Source organism: Pleurodeles waltl, chromosome 1_2, assembly GCF_031143425.1.
Source record: "Pleurodeles waltl isolate 20211129_DDA chromosome 1_2, aPleWal1.hap1.20221129, whole genome shotgun sequence".
Classification (NCBI taxonomy): Eukaryota; Metazoa; Chordata; class Amphibia; order Caudata; family Salamandridae; genus Pleurodeles; species Pleurodeles waltl.
In genome coordinates, this window is record NC_090437.1 from 169712935 (window position 1) to 169734372 (window position 21438).

The 21438-nt window shown below is 45.8% G+C and overlaps 1 protein-coding gene across 1 annotated transcript in view; it reads right to left on the reverse strand.

Annotated features, from left to right (window-relative positions):
- LOC138298986 (sulfotransferase 6B1-like) overlaps positions 1-21438 on the reverse strand; it is a 461021-nt gene that overhangs the window by 315578 nt on the left and 124005 nt on the right. Inside the window, exon 3 of the mRNA XM_069236918.1 lies at positions 17602-17691. Coding sequence (XP_069093019.1) covers positions 17602-17691 — 90 coding nt within the window. The remainder of the gene's footprint in view (positions 1-17601; positions 17692-21438) is intronic.

Genomic DNA, 21438 nt, shown 5'->3' on the forward strand with positions numbered 1-21438 from the left:
TCGCGCCCACAAATTTTGGTCTTTGTTTTGTCCTTAGGTCCTTAGATTTGGCCATTGCAGTGGCCAAAGCCGAGGGGTAAGTGCATTTGTGCTGTGTAAACTGAAAGTTTTACCCCCTTGATGTTTGTGAACAGCCAGTAAAAATCGTGAGATGTCTGGTCTGACTAAGTTTGGAAAACTTTGTTGCTTTGGTTGTAATAGGGACTCCCAGCTTGAGGACTCCTGTCCGATTCCTTCGGTTGGAACTCCCACATATGAGCTCTATTCTAAACATGGTGTTGGTCCTATTGCCTTTAATAAGACATGGACCCGATATACAAAGAAAGATGGTGTTTTAAAATGGCCAGAAAATGGTAGTTTCGAAACTGATGTGCTAGATAATTTAGAAGCAACGTTATTTAAAAGAAAAGCCCGGCCGGCAATGTTTGACTCTTTTCGCCTTTGGCGTAAGGAAGCCAAACAGAGAGAAATTAAACAAGCGAAACGAGATAGGAAAACACAGGGAATGACGATTATACAGGCTGCTCAGCAATTCAAAGATGATGAAATAGATAATGCAATGGAAATTTCAGACAGACAGCATCGAATGGCAATAGATAAATGCTATCCGACGTTGCCTATCTCTTCCCTTGATAAGAGAAAAGATTTTGAGGAAGATTCCTTAATGTCCCACTTATTGAAATTGCCTCCGCCCTATGTACAAGGTGCTAATGCACCCCCGATGTTACAGCCTGTTCAGCCGCCAGTTGTGCTTCCGCCTGCTCCAGCTTTTCCACAATTGCCTCCTCAAGTATTGCCTATGCCAGCTTTGCCTTTAACTCCTTTGCCTTCTGCTCCTTTGGCAATTCCTAATGCTCCTTTAGTTAATTCACCTAATACCTTGTCCCCTATCCTTATGTCAAATTCTCCATCTATGCGTAAGCGATTTGCAGATACTGTCTCTGGTCTCTTATCACCTTTCTTTGAAGCTTTAAATGTGTCTCCAGCTTTTTCTCGAAGACAGTCTCGTAGTCAATTCCCAGACTCCGAAGAGCGAGAAAAATTGGACTCACTTGCTTGTAGATGGATCAAGAAGGGTCCTCAATATAGTACGTCTGATATTATGTCCACCTTTCTGCAATGGAATGCACCTACGCAGAGATATGTTTTTAAAGTTATGTGCGATACTCTCGCTAAAGAATGGGAGGATATGAATTTGGGTTCGGTCCCACAGGATCTGTTAGATGTTCAGGCTGACTTTGACAAAGGACTTATTGTGGGTCCTAAGGTTGAAAACGCTGTCAGAACACTTATTTCTTTCAGATCCCTATTGTTCTCACAGACTTTTCCTGATTCTGATCCTTCAGTTAGGACAGCACTGAAAAACTATCCCATGAGAGAGGTTTCTCCAATATGGAAGGAAGAAGTTGCAGCAGCAGGTGCTAATCCAGCTATTCCTGCGCATTTTCAGCGCATATGGATACATGTCCCCTGGAAAAGGTCTGAAGTTTTAGCACTTAAACAGTCACTACCAGATTCACGCAAAAATCCTGCTGTTTACTATAAAGAGTTGTCGCAAACAGTTGATGCATGTACTATGAATCTAGCAGATATTGACATGTTGATGGGAAATGTAGTTCCACAGACAATATGGGCTAAAATTCGTAGAGAGGATCACGCTCAAGAATTAGGCGGCGATTGGAACGCTATTATTGCCGCAGATAGAGGTCAAGTAGGTGGTGCAAAGCCCGACGCTTTGATCTCAGAACTCCCTGGTAGGATTATTACATTAATGAAAACAATGATGCCTGCTTTGAGAGTTAATTGGGATAAGCTAGCAGCATGTAAACAAAAGAAAGATGAAAGTGTTTCCGATTTCTTTACCCGATTCGAGGAGACATTCATTGATCACAGTGGTCAAGATATGGCTACAGAAGGGGGACAGCGATTATTTGTGGATAAGTTCGTATATAACTTGCTTCCTGAACTATCACACAAGCTAAAAGACTCCGAGAGTTCATGGGCAGTTTCTTCTTCCGCCCAGATATTGGCTACTGCACAATATTATGAAAATAGAGACAAAGAAGAAAGGGAAAAACAAGAGAAAAAGACGAAAGAATTAAAAACTAAAGTTCTCTTGCAACAGGCTTATCCTCCTCGTTATGTTCAGCCTCAGTTTCAACAGCCTCCGCAGTTTCAGAGGTTGTATCAAAAGCCTGAACCATTCATTCCAAGACCTTTGCTAGGTCCCAATCAATGTGCTTATTGTAGGGAGGAAGGTCATTTTAAGAACAGTTGTCCGGCATTGTTGCAGCGTAATGGAGCAACATCTGCTTCACGAGGTCGTGGTGGTCCTCAGTCAGCAAATAGAGGTAGAGGTCGAGGTGTGTTAACCCAAGAGCAGCGTTCTTTTGTTCCTCCAAATTCCGGAAATTACTTTGACCAGCAAAATGTTAGGTCTACACAGTATTACAGTGAGGATCAGTATATTGAAGGAGGGAATGAAAGTCTTCATTTTGAATAGGACAGCCATGGACAAAGTAAGGGGGTTACGTCAATTCCAGTGGATCAGAATGGACCTTATGTTAATGTCACTACAATGGGTGTTTCAGAGCCATTTCTTTTAGATACTGGTGCCATGAGAAGCTCTATCATTCATTCTAAACTCCCTGGCGCACCTTTGTCTGGCTTAACGAATGTATCTGTAGGATTTTCTGGCGCCCCTGTTCGCAATCCAGTTTCTTGCCCTTTGCCTGTTTCAATAGGCCCTTATGATTTAGAAGCTCCGCTTCTTCTGACGAATGGTTGTGGTGAAAATCTGTTGGGTTTAGATCTATTAAAAAGAATGCATGCTACGATATATTGTTCACCTTCTGGTGTATACCTCACTCTAGGACAGAAAATGACTAGTCCAATGTACTTATCAAAAGATCAATTCCCACCTGAATTGCTTTCTCTTCCCGAAACGCTTTGGGCTACGGGTCCGAATGACGTTGGTTGTCTTGAGATCCCACCTTATGTTGTTACTCTTAAGCCCAATGCTGAAATGCCACGTATTCCGCAATACAGAATCTCTACTGAAGGTGAGAAAGCACTTCTGGAAATTGTCCATGATTTGATTCAGAAGGGTGTGGTTGAGGAAACGAGAGGAAATACATGTAACAGTCCTGTTCTTCCGGTTCTTAAACGCACTGATCCTTCTCAGCCTCCTGTTTATCGTTTTGTAATTGATCTTCGGGAGGTAAACAAGATTGTCGTACCGCAGTTTCCTGTAGTCCCAGATATCACTGCTCTGTTGACGATGATACCTTCTACAGCGACTTGGTTTTCAGTTATTGATCTAAAGAATGCTTTCTTTAGTATTCCCATCGCCGAAGAGAGTAGAGATATTTTTGGTTTTTCCCTCGGAGGCCGAAGCTTCCGGTTTAAACGCGCACCTCAAGGTTATTGTGAAAGTCCCTCTATTTACAGTCAAGCTCTAAAATGTCATCTTGATGCCTTTTCCTTACCGTCCGGTGCCGCTCTCATTCAGTACATGGATGACTTATTAGTTGCAGCTGATTCAGAGGAGATTTGCAAAAACGTGACCGTTGCACTGTTGCGTCATTTGTTTGATCTGAATCACAAGGTTTCTCCTTCTAAATTACAATATGTCTGTCGCGAGGTGACTTATTTGGGTCATCTCTTGTCAAAGGAGGGACGACGATTGACCCCCGAACGAATTCAGGCAATTGCACAAATGTCAGTGCCATCCACACAAAGAGAGGTACGTGCCTTTTTGGGCATTACTTCTTATTGTAGACAGTGGATTCCGAGTTTCTCTTTATTGGCTAAACCGCTGTTGGCGCTAACTTTAAAAGATACGCCTCAGCCTCTTCCGTGGACTGACGAGTGTCAGAAGAGTTTTACTGATTTGCGTATTGCTTTGTGTTCTGCTCCTGTATTGGGTACTCCTGATTACAGTAAGCCCTTTACGCTCTATGTCCACGAAAGAGAGGGTTGTGCATTGTCAGTCTTAACGCAGCGTTTTGGAGATCAACAGCGACCATGCGCATATTTCTCAGCTACGTTAGATCCAGTAGCTAAAGCATTGCCTAGTTGTCTTAAGGCGACAGCGGCAGCAGCAATTTCTATTCGACAGTCTGCTGGAGTAGTGCTAGATAATACTCTCATTGTTATGGTGCCACATGCAGTGGATACTTTACTAAATAGGACAAAAACGCAGCATCTTACGAGTGCTCGGTTGAACGGATATGAGCTGACGCTTTTGGCTAGTCACATACACATCAAACGATGTAATACCCTGAATCCAGCTACTTTGTTGCCTCTTCCAGAAGAGAGAGATGTCTCTGAACAGCATGATTGTTTTCTCCGTACTGAAGAAGAGACTAAGGGTAGAATTGACCTAAAAGACACGCCATTAGTGAATCCAGATGGAACACTATGGGTAGATGGTTCTTGTTTCAAGCTCCCGAATGGAGATACAGTTTCAGCCTACGCTATTACTACTTTGCATACGATTGTGGAGACAGCACGCATTAGACATAATTCAGCTCAGGCAGCTGAATTGATAGCCTTAACTAGAGCGTGTGTGTTATCCAAAGGAAAAAGAGTAAACGTGTACACTGATAGCCAATACGCTTTTGGTGTAGCGTTTAACTTTGGGCGCTTATGGAAGGAAAGAGGATTCTTTACTTCCCATGGTACTAAGATACAACATGGTCAATTAGTGACTGAACTTCTTGAGTCACTTACAATGCCTACTCAGATAGCGATCGTGAAGTGTAGTGCACACAAAAAGATTGTGGACGATGTTGGTCGAGGAAATGCATTTGCAGATAAGGTAGCGAAAAAGACAGCCAGAGACAACACAAGTCGAATGTATGTTGCAGGTCCCGCAAACTGCGTAAGAGAAAAGGGAATGTGTGAAGATACAGTAGAGAGTGTGAAATCAATTCAAGGAGAGGCTACGGAGAATGAGTTGAGAAAGTGGAAGGAAAGTACAGGAATGTTAGATGAGATGGGATGTTGGGTTGAATTATCAGAACATCAACGTTGGCTGTTACCAGATGCTTATGTACTACCTGTAGTTACTATGGCACATGGTCCAGCTCACCTAAGTGCAAAAGGAATATGTAAACTTCTGGCTCCAGTGTGGCAAAATGAGGGGATCCCAAAGTGTGCAAATAATGTAGTAAAACATTGTATTGTTTGCTTGATGTACAATCCGGGAAAGGGAACCCCAACTCCAGCAGGTCATTTTGCTCCTCCAACATATCCATTTGAGGTGTTACAGATCGATTATATTCACATGGAACGATGCAACAACCTCAAATATGTTCTGGTGGTAGTATGTGCTTTTTCTAGATGGGTAGAAGCCTACCCTCTGAAGGACAATACTGCTTTATCAACTGCCAAAATACTTTTGAAAGAATTCTTCCCTAGGTTTGGTTTGCCGCGCATTGTCTGGAGTGACAATGGGAGCGAATTTGTGGGTCAAGTCATGCAAAAAGTTTGTGCAGGTCTTGGCATAAAACAGAAGTTCCACGCGGCGAATCACCCACAGTCGGCTGGTTTAGTAGAATGCTACAATGGAACCTTGAAGCTTAAAATTGCTAAGGTGCAAGCTAGCACAGGACTTAATTGGCCTGATGCTTTACCATTGGCTCTTCTGTCCACCAGAACAGCAGTACACTCTCGTTTGGGGCTTAGCCCTTACGAAGTGATATTTGGTCGCCCAGCTAATGTATGGGGAGTTCCTCGCCCTAAGAAATACTCAGACTTGCCATACCCGATGTTGATTGACTACTTGCATGACCTTACAACTAAATTGCGTGTTCTACATCAACAGGTTCAGAGTGCTCTACCAGAGGCTTCCACAGACCCAGGTCATTCCATCCGACCAGGTGACTGGGTCTGCACGAAAAATTTCCAACGACAGAGAAATTTGGAGCCCAGATGGAGAGAGCCACGCCTGGTTCTTTTGACCACAAGAACAGCAGTTAAAGTCGAAGGAAAGAAAAACTGGGTGCATGCCGTGCACTGCAAGAAAGTGCCTTTGCCCTTGCCTTTCGATCAGTGGGTCCGTAGAGGCATCAGTGACTCTGAAAGTGAGAAAGTTCCGCAATTTGTACCATTCAGTGATGCGCGTCTAATTGGAACACTTTCTGAGAAAGAGGACGACGACATCCTTCAAGAAGCAATACCATCGCATCGTCGCTTGAACACGACAAATCCAGGAACATTGTTTCAAAACCAGACTGCCTCTGGACAGGAACGCTATAATTTGAGACCAAGACCAAAGAACTTGTAAATTTCTCTCCTATGTAGTACTCTATCCCGGTTGCAGGGTCACGGTAGGAGTCTTAGTTACGACCTGAGTAAGTGGCAATAGGCCTGCAGGACCTCACAGTGTCATAGGACGGTAGATAATCGTGACTACAGTGATTGAGGAAGATTGCCGTGAGCATCCACTTAGAAAGATGGAGGCTACATTAGATAAAAGAGAAAGTAAAAATGTAAAGAATAATTGTAAAGAAATATGTAGTCGTTGTAGTATTGCTCTATGCGTCATTATATTGTCGTGTATTCTTTTGGCATCTGTAAACTGGATCATTATTACTCTGCAGCAAAAAGTTGTCTCTTCTCCTACCTCTACATCTTCTTCTACTATCTCTCCGCACCTATTTCACACTCTTCCCCAGCATGAACTCATCAGAAGAACTGAATACTTTAACAATTCCTTCGTCCAGTTGTTACATCAACATCAGTTAGTGATCAATACAACTGACTGTTGGGTGTGTGGACTCATACCACATACGGTAGAAAAAGGAATGCCATATTTAGTTCTTCCATTCTCCTATGAAGGTTCCGCTTGGGCTTATTTTGTCATTTCCAATAATGCATATCAAAGTAAAATTAAACAACCTGTCAGTTCACATAGTGTTGGTTCAAATTTCAGTCATAGTTTATTGATAAAGGGAATGGTAGCTATGGCTAAAATCATGGAAAAAAGTGAAGCTTCCATAGATGAAAGAAAAGCATATACCAATTGGAACATAACTAATTACATTTCCAGCCTCAATGATAAGGTTAAGCAAGGAAAATCTCCTCCGATACGGGTCATACCCCAACAAGGAAATTTCTGTCTGCAAATAAATGGTAGAACTCCAAACACCGGACAAAGAGAAAGTTTATGTTCCCATACATATGTTTATTCAGCCCTGAATTCACTGCCGTTAGTACCATCTCAAGGTACATACTTCGTTTGCCACGATAGGGCTTATACATGGTTGCCAGCTGATTTCTCTGGTACTTGTTATATAGCCTTTCTTCTTCCTCCTACATACACCGCTCCTGCGAACCATCATAAAAATAGATATGGCAGAGGGATTGTGGATTCGAAAGACACAGCAGGACAAGAGGGAGGAGATTTCCTCAAAGGATTTCTTCCCTTCTGGGGTCCAATGGCCAACAGCAGAAATATAAGGCAATTGGTTCGTGTCGTAGAAACCACCATAGACATCACTGTAGGAGCTTTAAGTAACATTACAGCTGAACTACAGGCTGATCGTCTTATGACCTTGCAGAACCGTGTTGCCTTAGACTTTGTTCTTGCGGACCGTGGTGGAGTATGCAAATTGATCGGATCAAGTTGCTGTATTTTCATACCTAATGACGCTCCGACAGTATACCAAGCTATCTCTAAGTTACACATAATCTCCGAGTCGATTCATCAGGACGAAGGAGATTGGTCCTTTTCAGAGTGGTTTTGGGGATTACTGTCCAAATGGGGTTGGAAGGTATTGACATTCTTTGGAGTAATTTTAGCTTTTATATTCTCTTGTTGTCTTTGTATGCACTGCGGTCCTGCCATCTGCAACCTATGTGCTACTGCATGTATTCCCAAACCCAAGTCACAAAGAGCAGAGAATATCAAAATGATGGTACAGCAACAGCTTGATGACCTCATGGCCATAGACATCGACTCAGATTAACATGAGTTTGTGTATCTTGCCTGAGTTCTGGCAAAAGGAGGGTCTGAGGAAATTCGATTTTTAATACGATCGTATCGACCCGCCATTTTGTGGCCCGCCGCCATTTTATGTTGCCTTCACTCAGGCAGCACAGCGAACGAAGTCCATTCTGCCTTTTCTGCTTATTCTGCAACATGGTGTTCAAAACAGCCTTCTGCCTCTATCTTTACAAGGCTGGTATTAAGGTCTGACCGAGTACACTAATCCCTGTCTGGTTTTCTAATCCTTGTTTCAACTATCTGTAGGCTCACACTATTCTCCGCCGATCTTATCTTATCGTCTGGCCTTCGCTGTCCTTTGCTAGTATTCTCTCATTTCACAACTGTCCTCCAAACGCACACAAACTTATCGCACCACATGCAACTTCGTTGTGGATCGGTTAATGAATTAGTTCAAGGGAGGGGTGACAAACACAGCTGGAGGGGAGGCAACCTTAAGTCACTTGATACTTTGTTTTCCAATTCCTTCTATTGGTGCTGTCTTGTTTTCCGACATTTCTATTGGCTCTGTTCTATCTTTACATTATTCTTACTGGCTCCTTTCTATGTGTTCTGGGAGTGTATGTAGTTAATAAATGGTTTTTATACGGTATATAAGATTGTGCGCCACAAAGTAAAGTGGCAGTCTCCTGAGAACATACCTTGTGTACTTCTTGGACAACTGTACTAGCTGCAGCTAATAAAATCTGATCTTTTACGCCTGACAGAGTGTCCCGTGTCTCTGTTAGCTGAGGCAGGTGAATCCAAGGAGATTTCAGGCGTACCCTGCGCCGCCAGGCCCATAAGGTTCTGGTTCTTCAAACGCTCAATTACAAGATCTGGGGAACCTCAACCTCCCAGCATTGAAAGGGGAAGATAGAATAGCCCTGGCGACTTCCATATCACTTACAGAAATAAAGGCTGCAATCCAGAGTATGGCAAGGGGCAAGGTACCGGGAGCAGATGGTCTCCCTCTAGAGTTCTACCTTACATATCAGGACTCATTAACCTCCCAGCTCAGCATCTTATATGCAGAGGCATGGAATAACAACAGCTTACCTCCTTCCACTACAGAGGCAATAATGATTCCCCTTCTGAAACCTACCAAACCCCCCCACAGAAGTTCGATCATACCGCCCACTATCAATGTTGAACTTAGATTATAAAATACTAAGCAGGGTACTAGATAATAGACTTCTACCATATATGTCCTCATTAATCCATCAGGACCAATCGGGATTCATCCCAAAGAGAAGCACTGCCCAAAATATCCGTCAATTGATCTCACTCCTTCATGCCCTACCCCCTGACGCAAATAGAGCAGTAATCATCTCGATAGATGTCGAGAAGGCTTTTGATAGCCTACGATGGGACTACCTAGAACGAGTGATGCTGCTGCTAGGACTAGGAGAAGGATTTGTCAAATGGACGAGGCTTCTCTACACAAACCCCACAGCGAGAGTACGCACTGGCCGTACAATATCCCCTTCCTTTGCCATAGGTAGGGGTACAAGACAGGAATGCCCGCTTTCACCTTTGCTTTTTGCATTGGCAGTTGAACCTCTCGCCCAATCAGCTAGGTCCCAGAGGTTCTACGAAGGCATTACAATCAATGCTTGGACGCATCATATTGCTCTCTATGCGGATGACATGTTACTCTTCCTCCGGAACGCAGAGACCGATCTACCAGGAGCAATGACAATGTTAGACAACTTTGGAGCCGCATCTGGACTCCGGATAAACTGGGGGAAGTCGTCCATTTTTCCAGCTGCTAGGGGTATCGAAGAACCAATGGACAATCGGGGTCTTCCGTGGTCCCCGTCCACATTCAAATATTTAGGGGTCAATATCTATCACTCCGCTGAGGATTTACTAGAAGGAAACATTCAGAGCACAATTGGGAGTATCAAAAACAGCATGATATTCTGGCAGACACTCCCGCTAGCGGTTACTGGGAGAGTTGCACTGATTAAGATGATAGTGTTACCTAGAATGTTATATTATTTTGCAACCATCCCACTCATTATACCGAGGGTGGTATTTAAAACAATTTCGTCCTTGATTACAGGATTTATATGGGGAACCAACAGACAAAGGATAGCATTGCGCACCCTCCAGAGAACAACAGCAAAGGGTGGTTTGGCTGTTCCTGACTTTGAATTATACTATTGGGCGAGCCAACTCCAATGGCTGGCGCGATTCATCAGAGCACCCCCAGTGGGGGAAGCACTGAGAACCCCTCTCCACTGCCCCCGTGATAGAATTCTGGGCATTCTACTAAACCCCAAGAAACAGAATAAAACACTTCCGATAGAATGGGAAGCATCACGTCACTGCTGGGAACAATACCTAAAACGAACACACACCAGAACACCGTACTTGCCAGAGGCCCCCCTGATCTGTATAGGAACCGTCACAGGTAATCATGTAATAAGGGGTATCACCCAATTCATGGCACTTCAGATCGACACCATAGGGGCTCTATATAATAACGGGAAACTGTGCACTTATGCAGAACTGCAGGAAAGGTTCCAGATACCACCAGGGCTGTTCCTAACCTTTAACGCAATTGCTAGGACTCTTCGTAGACAATGGGGTACAGGACTAGAAGAGCCCCCCAGACATAACACCTGTGACCAAATATGCACTATAGGAGACCAAGGGAAGTTGATTTCAGGGATATATACATCTCTACTAACCAGCATATGTCTTCCCTTAAATAAACTTAAGACCAAATGGCAGGGGGAACTGGATGTTACAATAGATGACACACAGTGGACCAGAATAACCACACACATATATACAGTTTCCAGAAATGCCAGGTTTAAATTAATAAACATATATGTTTATCACAGAGCTTACTTAACCCCCTATATGATATCAAAGATTTATGGTGTAGAAAATGCCAGCTGCCCCCGATGTGCAGAACTAGCAGCAGGGTTGCTGCACATGCTCTGGAGTTGCCCACTAATCGGGGACTACTGGATGGGGATATTTGAAGCACTCTCCACTTGCACGGGCAGAAAATTATCCCGATCAGCCATGGTGGCGGTTTTGGGAGATTTCCCTCGCCCCAGCAAGCATAAAATCACAAACAGATTCATAGACCTGGCTTTGATACTTGCAAGGAGAGAAATAACTTCACACTGGAAAGATCCGAAGGGACCACAGATAAATCGTTGGAGAAATGCATTAATCAAGTGGGCGGAAACTGAAGGGACAATATTACTAAGGGAAACACTCAGGGGCCTAGGAACTAGAGACAATGCTCAGCACTGGAACATGATACTGGAGTATTTTAGAACACCTAACACTTCTAACTCTGATGCGGAGGCAGATTTACCAGAAACAGATCATGTATAATTGTTCAAGACATTCTTGTTGAAGATCGTACAAGAGACCAAATAAGTGATTCATTTGTGAACCGAACAAATACCTCTGTATAATTGATGGGAAGTGCGAAAGGGGAGAGGGAGGGGGAAGGGAGTTACAAAAAGATGGGTAGTTATTTTGTTTTTGTATGCGTTCATGCAATTATAAAGCAATAAAAGAGATCTTAAAAAAAAAAAACAACATACAGAGAGACCTCATGAGTGGTCTTCCCAATGTTAATACACCAGGAATGCAAGGTCCACCAGAAGTACTCGTCCAGAGGCTCCATCACCAACACAAAAAGGAGTGGTGAGAGGGGACACCTCTGCCATGGTCCCCTCCCAATGGTAGACAGTGTTGACACTTCCCTTCCAGTTCTCACCCGAGCACATGGATCCATCGTTTCTTTGCCACCCATGCTGTTCCACTGTGCCAGTGGATTCAAGCTAGCCTGGCTGATGAAGGGTGATACGCTGAAACCGGTCCCAGGATGCTTGTTTCCGGCACAGGGAGGACCCGGCCTGGCAGTTCGGGCTGGACTGTTCCCATGAAGAACAGGGTCAAGACTGACTTGCATATGGCTGAGTCCAAACTGGGGTGGCATGGTGAGCAAAAGAACGATGGATTAAACCCAGACTTGTGACTGGGGGTGAGTGTTTGCATTGTTCAGCACTCAGTCCATCATCCTTTTGTGTTGCTAAAGTTGCCCCAAATGGGAAGGGTATGCCCAGACGTGGGTCGCGTGTTCCCCATGCCATTGGAATCAAGCTAGCCTGGCTGATGAAGGGTGACACCCTGAAACCGATCCTAGGATGCTTGTTTCCAGTCCAGGGAGGACCTGGCTTGGCAGTTCGGGCTGGACTGTTCCCATTGGGAACAGGGTCAAGACTGATTTGCATATAGCTGGGTCCAAACTAGAACGGCATGGGTGGCAAAAAAAATGATGGATTTAGGCCCAGATCTCAGTACTGGGGGTGAATGTTTGACATTGTTCAGCTTTCCGTCCATCACTTGTTCTTTTTACTTAGTATTCTGCAACATAAACAGTAGTCAGGAATCACATTACTAAATAAAAGCACTTGTCATAAACGTATCATAAATGCCTGTCCCAAGAGCATTATAAAACACATGGCAAGTCAAGAAAACATATTAGCATGTCATGCCCATAAAAGGAATATTAGCAAACATATATGTAGTACATCATCAATAAAACAGGTCAAAATAAGAATCATTAACGTCCATATAAGGAACCTATGACATATGTCCAGTAAACGTACGTGTATTAAGATGCGTGGGCACTCCCAGTGCTAGGAAGAATGAAGTGGGGCCCCCGGCGCTCCGTGTGCTCCCTCGGGGCCAATTCGATGATTTGGGGGAGGAAGGGGGCAACATGCACCCCCTCTGGATTTCTGATGGGCCCCTCCTGGGGCCCGTGATCTCTATGGGCCCCCCAGGCCTCAACCAGCCCTCAAGAGGGGGGGCCAAAGTCAGCCAAAACAATGGGGAAGGAGGGGGGTTGCCACACACCCTCAGCTTTAATAACAGGCTCCACCTGGGGCCCGAGAACTCTTGCCCCCCCCTCCCGGGCCTTCACTGGCCCTCCAATGAGGGGGGGCAACACAATGCCACTAGCCCACAAGGGGCAACAAAATGAGACCAGCGGCGCAGGGGCCTCCTGCGAGGCTTCCGCCCAGCCCGGGTCTCTATAAACGGATTGGGTCTTCCCTTGGGGCAGGGGGGAGCCTCCGATGAGGCTTCTGTCCCCTCATGCCCGTCCTCAGGGCTTAGGGACTCTGGTGGGGCGGGGAGACTTCGATGAGGTTTCCTTCCCTGCCCGTCTCCCTCGGCACACAATAGGCTCCAGAAGCGAGCGGGCACCGAAGCGGGTGCCTGCTTGTGCCCCAGGGGCGCTCCTTGGAGGGTAATTCGCCCCGGGGGCATGGTGGAGCTCCTGGTTTCGGCAGAGGGGCTAGAACCCTGTGGGCCCTCTCTATCATAAAGAATTTAGAGAGTTTTTTAGGCTTAAGCAACGTGGTGATCCACTCCTCCAGGAATATTCGGTGGAGGGTCTCTACGCCTTCTCGGGAAAATCCACAAAGGACAGGTTGTTCTTTCGGGAATGACACTCTGAATCCTCAATGCGCTCAACCAAGCGTGCAGTAAGCTTCTGTAAATCAGCTACTTTGGAGCAGAGATCACAGACTTTCCACTGAAGGGTGTCCACATTCTATTCAGTGACCCCCAGGCCCTCTAACACCTTATGACGGTCTGCTCTCAACGTGTTAACCTCTATGGCGACTGTCTCAATCTTGTTCACCACCTCTGACTTTGAGCCTTGGATCACTGACATTAGGTCAGTCATGGTGGGTGTTTTCCCCACCCCTTCGATCACACCAGGGGTCGTCAACAGGGCTTCCCCCTCTCACCTGTGGAGGTAGCAGTGCTTCGGTATAGTTCACAATCTTGTTCACCCACTGCATCTTGGCACCTTTGTCCTTTACCATGGTGGCCTGCATTCTCAGGAGTTTCTAATGACCACACCTTCCACCAGCCTCAAGCTTTCAGGATTCCAGCGGACCTCCTCAGGGGACCCACTCATTGCATGCACAACAAAATCGCTAATATACCCAACAGGAGAGAGTACCACATGCCTAACAGTCTCTCAGATATGTATGTGGCGCCTGTGTATGGCGAACCCTCCCAAGAACAGTGATCGTACCTGGTGAGGCCTCCCAGAAGGGATCGCTCTGTCTGTAACGCTCCAGTGCTTGCAGTGACTAGTGGGGGCCATCTCCATGATCCACCCCCATGCAAAACCAGACTTGATCCTGGCCATCCCCCAGTGGTGGATCACTGGCTGCCAGCAAACCACAGGGAACCAGACAGCTCCAGCTGCTTCAGGACAGACTACAAGTGTTCAGGCTCCTCAGTCTCCTCAGCACACGGGGTCGAGATCTCAGTGAAGTCTCACCAGCCTACAGCCTACAGCAGCCCAATAGCTTTTAAACAGTACCTGCCATCTCGGCTCTCTGGCCCCCAGGCCACTCCAATCTCCTGCGCAGGTTTCCCCGCCATTGCCGCCAGTCATTACGCAGGGGGCCCATGCCTGTGCACTCGGCCCTCCACCACAGCCAATACCCTTCCAAACCACTGCTCCCACCTTCTGACCACTGCAACACTACTGGGATCTGGAGCAGCTACCAGCTCCCATATCTGGCATCCTTCAGGGTTCTGCACTTCTCTGGCAGCTCTCACTCGGGCGGTCCCGGGTCCCCAGGTACAGGAATTTTGTGTCCACATACAGTATGGGTGCCATGGCTCCATCAGGCGGCCTTTGGGATGCGCACCCGGTCCCCACGCTCTGTCAGTGCACGTGTGGTGGTGATCCGGCCACCTCATATCAGCCTGGGCCGGCCGCTCCGCCTTCTTCCACCCCACGGCCCGGCAGCATCAAGGAGCACCAACAGACCCCGCAGCTCACTGAGGCGGGTATTTCAAGCTGGGTGAGGATCACTTCCCTGCTTCTGCAGGCTCTGTTCACCAGCCCAATAGTCTACAGCCCTCTCCACAGCCTTACCGCACCGGGGGACCACTCTGAAGGTCATAGGATGGTCGCTTCATTACCATGGTGGCAAAGGGGCCGCAATCTAGAAGACAGTCACTGCCCCCATTTGGGACATATTACTGGCCCGCGTGTCCCACAGCACCGTCTCGACTCCTTCGCCCTTTGGCCCACGTCGTTCATAGCCAGCATCGCTGCCCTGCTCTTTTCATCATTTCCACAGCCTACTGGGGAGCAGTGGGGGCCGCAGGATATCTTAGGGGGACTGAATGTCCACTGACAGTCATGATATAGTAGGATAGTCAAACATGGGGAACGTGAGCTCGGAGGGAGAAACGTCTAGTCGGACATTTTGCTAGACCATGCCCCGTATTTAATTAATCATTTATTTTTTTAGTCTTAAGCATTTATTTATTATCATTGTTGTATTTGGACGAAGGGGAATGTGTTATATATTAACCAATCTTCGTGTATGAAATCTGGAATGTTGGATGGTGGAACAACCTCCATATTCCATACAGCGGCAGTTGGCCCAGACTTCTTGTTATGCGAGATCTAATTTATGGTCTCTATAAATAAATAACACCTACATGTCTTGTGGTGTGGAGCATCTTTTTTAACCCCTTCGCTGCCAGGCCTTTTCCCCCTCAGGTGCTAGGCCTTTTTTTGGCGATTTGGGGCAGTTCGCGCTTAGGCCCTCGTAACTTTTTTCTACATAAGCAACCTATGCCAAATTTGCGTCCTTTTTTTCAACATCCTAGGGATTCTAAAGGTGCCCAGAGTTTGTGGGTTACCCTGGAGGAGACCAAGAAATTAGCTAAAAAAAATCCCTGGTGCCTAGTCCTTTCTGCCCCCTTGGGGGAAGATCGGCCTAATAGAAATAGGCTGATCTCCCCCCAAGGGGGGCACAAATGGCCTAAAATAAATTTGACCCCCGGAGGAACGACCCTTGCCTAAGCGGGTCGCTCCCCTTATGTGAAATTGGCGCACAAAAAAATTCCAGGTGCCTAGTGGTTTCTGCCCCCCTTGGGGGAAGATCGGCCTAATAAAAATAGGCCAATCTGCCCCCAAGAAGAGGCAGAAAAGGCCTAAAATAAATTTGCCCCACAGGGGAACAACCCTTGCCTAAGGGGTCGCTCCCCTTGTGTGAAAAAAATAAAAATTCCTGGTGTCTAGTGGTTTTTGCCCCCCTTGGAGCAGACTGGCCTAAAAAGATTTTACCCTCCAGGGGAGCGACCCTTACCTAAGGGGTCGCTCCCCACGTCTTTTTTTTTTTAATTAGCCTTAATGCCTAGAGGTTTCTGCCCCCCTCCTGGGGGCAGATCAGTCTAATTAGAATGGGCCCATCGGCCCCTGGGGGGGGCAGAAATGGCCTTGAAATACATTTCCCCCTTAGGGAGCGGCCCTTGCCCAAGGAGCCGCTCCCCGTATGCCGATATAAAAAATAACAAACTCCCTGGTGTCTAGTGAGTATTTCTGCTGCCCAATCGCTTCACAATCGGGGAGCAGAAATGCAGAGAGAGACATCAAAGAAAAGGAAAGGCCTTTCCTTTCCTTTGATGCCTTTCTCGCCCCCTCTACGTGATTGGAAGAGAAATGCTTTTGCATTTCTCTTCCAGCGCGATGGGGGCAACCTCTGATGAGGTCAGTGTGCGATTGAGCATGGGGGTGGGGGTGGAAGGGGAAGCGATTCCCCTTTCATCCCTGCCCAGGGAAGGAGGGTGTTTGGCCATCGGGGGGAACGCTAGCGCTTCCCCCAAGGGTCCATAGCAGGACGTAACGGTTACGTCTTCGGCACCCAAGCAGTGCAAAAAAGGACGTATCCCTCACATCCCGGGCATCCGAGGGGTTAAGGAAGGATGTTTTACAATGCTGATTTCGCATTGGTTATGGTAGGCTACTCACTTAAATGAAAGAGTTAGCAAGAAAAGAAAGGAGTGCAAAAACAAAGTTTTATAGACAAGAAAATTGCATTATTACTGTGAGTATTATCATTGTGAAGCAAAGGCAGTCTGTAAGATTGCGTGAGAAAACGTGAATATAATCTCAGACACAACTCTCCAGAACAGATGAACTATTGATCAATCTTTTAAACATATAGATTATAAAAATGACTTTGTGATTTAAATGCTAATAAATGCCCTTTTCTATCTCAAAAAGGTCTGAACCAAAGCCCCCAAAAAACACATTAATTTGACCCTCACCACATCCCCTCCAGTTTATAACTAACCGTTGAGCATTCATGGCGAACACATTCTATTCCGTACATACTCACAAGATCTTTGTGTGAGCCTCATTCCGTCATTGGCTCAGGAATCTTCAATCTTTGGCTTGAAACATTGTCATTCACTTCCTGGATCAGCCTACGACAGCATTTTATTTTGACCTTTATATTGACTGTTCAGGTGTATCATTGCACTTCAATTTGAAATGTATCAGCCTATATAACTTCTGAAAAGTACACTCTGTTTGTGAGATCTTTATCTGATCCATTCATTGTATACACAAAAATCAATTTTTAAATTGTTTTGCAGTGGTGCGGGAATTTTTATTGCTTTGGTCAGTGCAAGTAAAAAACCTATTGGCTTTCCCAGCACCTTTTCTAGATAGTAAGAACACACAAAGAACAGATGATGCAGATAGGATTGACAAACAATTTGACAAGGTCTCTCACCTTTAGTTTTTTTACAAACACTCCCTTTGGCAGGTTATCATTGTGAAGATGTGTTAACAACACTCGTGGAGACTGAACGTGGGTTAACCTCTGCGAAAAAAAAAAAAAAAATGAAGTGTTCAAGTTTAAGTTTACTTTTTATATTCAATGAACTTGGCATGATCAAATATCTATTCTTTTGCACCTGTGTTTACATATTAAAACACATTTCAACTGAAAATGCTGTATCTCGGCTCTACATTTGTATGTGGGTAGCATAATGTTTAGATAGATTGTTGGTGAGCATGGTTAATTATTCAATAAATATAACATTACAGGTATCCTTTACATCCAATATATGAAATCATATATACTTAAATGCAGTCTGGAGGTGGTGGAGGAAGGAGTGAGTGAGTGAGTGAGTTAATGGAAGGGCGATTGCCAGAGTGGGTCAGTGACATTGGTCCTCGTGACTGAAATGAGGGCCTTGACTCTTATGCAGTAAAGAAGAGTTTGGAAGAAAGCTGAATGGGGAGATGTAACAGTGAATTGAAGCGCCCAAACTTAGACATGGAACAGGATGATTCAAGGTGCTTCTGGCTACACTGTTCAGTACACACGCCCTCTTCCCCCACAATACACTAAGGTATAATGAACATGTTTGGTTTGGGCGAATCAACAGTTGCGATGGGCTCCCCGTATTGGGTTACCTTCTTTGTTCAGTCATTGTTCTTTCCCTCCACCGCTCTTTCCCTGGCACTCTTCACACACAGGCAGACAGACACCTCAGTCATCTGAAGCACGGTCACCCCCCATCCTACCCTCCAGTCACGCCTCACACATCATGGCTCCAACCTCTGACATTCAATATCTCACCCTTAACATACGTGGCATGCACACTGCTTGGAAGCGCTATGCTGTGTATTCCTACATCAAGGGGCAGAAGGCACAGATAGCCTTCTTACAAGAAATCCACATTACTGCTGGGGAACTAGATCACCTATGCGAGCGCTGGAGAGGCATATTTTGCATCAGAATGTACTCATGTTATGGGTTCCCCCAGGGGTCCCCTTCCAGGAAATTTGCAGGGAGATTGACAAAGATGGGTGTTTTGCCCTTTTGGAGGGCCACTTGGATGGGCAGCCGGTCCTCCTTGGCAGTATTTATGCAACCAATACCAACCAGGGGGGATTCCAGGACCTCCTCTCTACCACGCTCGCCCACAACACAACAACATCATGGGTTCTGGCCTTCAACTACAATTGTCTCCTAGACCTCGCATTAGACAGATCCCATCCCCCCTGCCTCACTCCCTCCCACATGTTCAGCTGGAATGCTTCCACATCTGGGTGCACCACTGGGCACTCACTCATGCATGGCGATCCCATCACCCCCAGCCCAGCTATATTCCTTTCATTCGATCCCACACAACGTCTATGTCTTCCTGGACCGCTTCCTCTGCTGCTCCACACTTGTACTTTTAATCAAACACATGGATTATCTGGTTTGGATAATCTCCGACCACGACACACATTTTATGGATCTTAAATGGGTGCCTCCCCCCACCCCCACACCAACTTGGAACCTACAGTGTGACTGTCTAGGAAACCCGGTGTCCTGAAAGGAACAAGAGATCTGCATTAAAGGGTATTTTGCTGACAACCACAACACAGCTTCCACTAGGATGCTGGAGTGGGATGCCATCAAGGTGGTAGCTAGAGGTGCATGCATTCAACTGATGGCCGGAGACCACAAGGCTCTTGAGAAAGACGAATGAACTCTGAAAGATCTTAGCAAAGCGGCAGACACCGACATGCCCCACAGTTACCTGATGCTAAGCCCACCCACACTACTCTGCCAGATAATCTACATCGTTATAACTACATAGCATACGCTGCTAGGTTCCATCAAGAAGCCAAAAAACCCGGTCCTGGCACGGCTGGCCTACCAGCTCTCAGTTACCCATTCTATCACTGAAGTCATAACACTTACAAGAGTCACAGTTCGCACTCAGCCTGAAATTCTCCAGGCCTTCTATGCCTATTACTCTTCCCTTTACAGTCCACCTCAGGATCCCCCATTGGAACGCCCCCGGATTAGTTCCTCGCCGGTGTTATTCTCCCCCGGATCGAGGACCTCCCTTGACGCAGACATCTCACCTGTAGATGTCAAACAGGCGATCTGTGGCCTCACTTGAAGTAAGATTCAGGGGCTAGAGTGCCTGCCCCTGGAGTACAACGAAACCTTTTCATCACTTCTGTCGCCCAGGTTGGCTACAATGTACGAAGCAGTGCTAGATGGCGGGCAACTCCCCCACTCCCTAAGAAAGTCATTCTTGGTCTCCATCCATATACACATCCATCGCAATACTCTGACTACAAAATACTGGGCAAGATCCAGGCCGATCGATATGCTCAGATCCTTCCGGACCAGAATGGCGGTGTCCTAGGCCTATGCACCTTCCAGAACCTTTGCCTCCTCTTTCACGTGCAAGAACAGATAAAGTGGCGATTCCCATGAGCAGCCTGCCTTACACTAGAGCTGGAAAGGCATTTGATACCCGGACTTGACGCTACCTATTTGCTATGCTGGCCCGTCTGGGGATAGTACCCAAACTCTTGGCCTACACTAAATTGCTTTATGCTAACCCAGTGTCTCGAGTTCACTTGGCTGCCTTGTCTTGGCCCCCTCCGTGGTACACCGCAGGACACCACAGGACTGCCAGCTGTTCCCCCCATTATTCAGAGGAATCCCTCTAGTGAGCAGGACCCATGCAGTGTTTACTACTTTATGTACGTGATATAGTGGCAGACCTAACACCCATTCGGGACATACTAATACACCAAATACAACCATACAGAGGGGATTAATTTATATATATTCTTTTGTATCACAGTGAAATTATCATTTAATCACTGGAAGAATTTAGGGCCAGATGTATCAAAGGGTTTTAAACATTTTGGGGGTTATTACAACTTTGGAGGAGGTGTTAATCCGTCCCAAAAGTGACGGTAAAGTGGCGGATATACCACCAGCCGTATTACGAGTCCATTATTTCCTATGGAACTCGTAATACGGCTGGTGGTATATCCGTCACTTTTGGGATGGATTAACACCTCCTCCAAAGTTGTAATAACCCCCTTTGTGTCTATGGGAAAATGTGTTCATACATATGGCCCTAACTTCTTTTCCTTCTTTTTATTCTTTAGTGTTTGTCTCTCTTTGTCTCACTCTCTTGATTTATGACAGAAACATAAAAACACATATCTTAATTACAGACAATAAATACAAACATCTACACATATAACTATAAACATCTCTATCCACAATACATATGCCACTAGGCATTTAAAGTTCTGAGAGGTCTTTTACACTGGCAATTTCCAATCAATAGTTCTTAAAAGTATCCGCTGCTAAACCTTTTCCAGGTACGGAGTCTTTTAAATGAGGTAGTAACATTTGGTACTGTCTTTTCTAGGATATTAATTCCTGTTGGTAATATGCAGTACTATCCTGTTTTCTTCTCCTTTATCCCACAATTAACACAATACTCATCTGATAGATAGTCGACGTGTTTCGGCCTTTCAACTTCTAGCCTCCTCAGGACATCAGAAACAGTGCCTTATAGTTGTATACAAATGGTTGTTATTTCTTTCATGAGATTTCGGACAACTCGAATAGCATTGTTTGATTAGCCTATTATTCACACTGTTGTCATCAGGTAAATTTTGCATTTAATTTAAACAGCCACGTGTGGTATTATTCAATTACTCTCATCTCGCTAAATGGCCTCTCACTTCCACATCGTCATTGTTCTAGACATACTGGCAGAGTGCGCCTCGTCGACAGGGCTCAGAG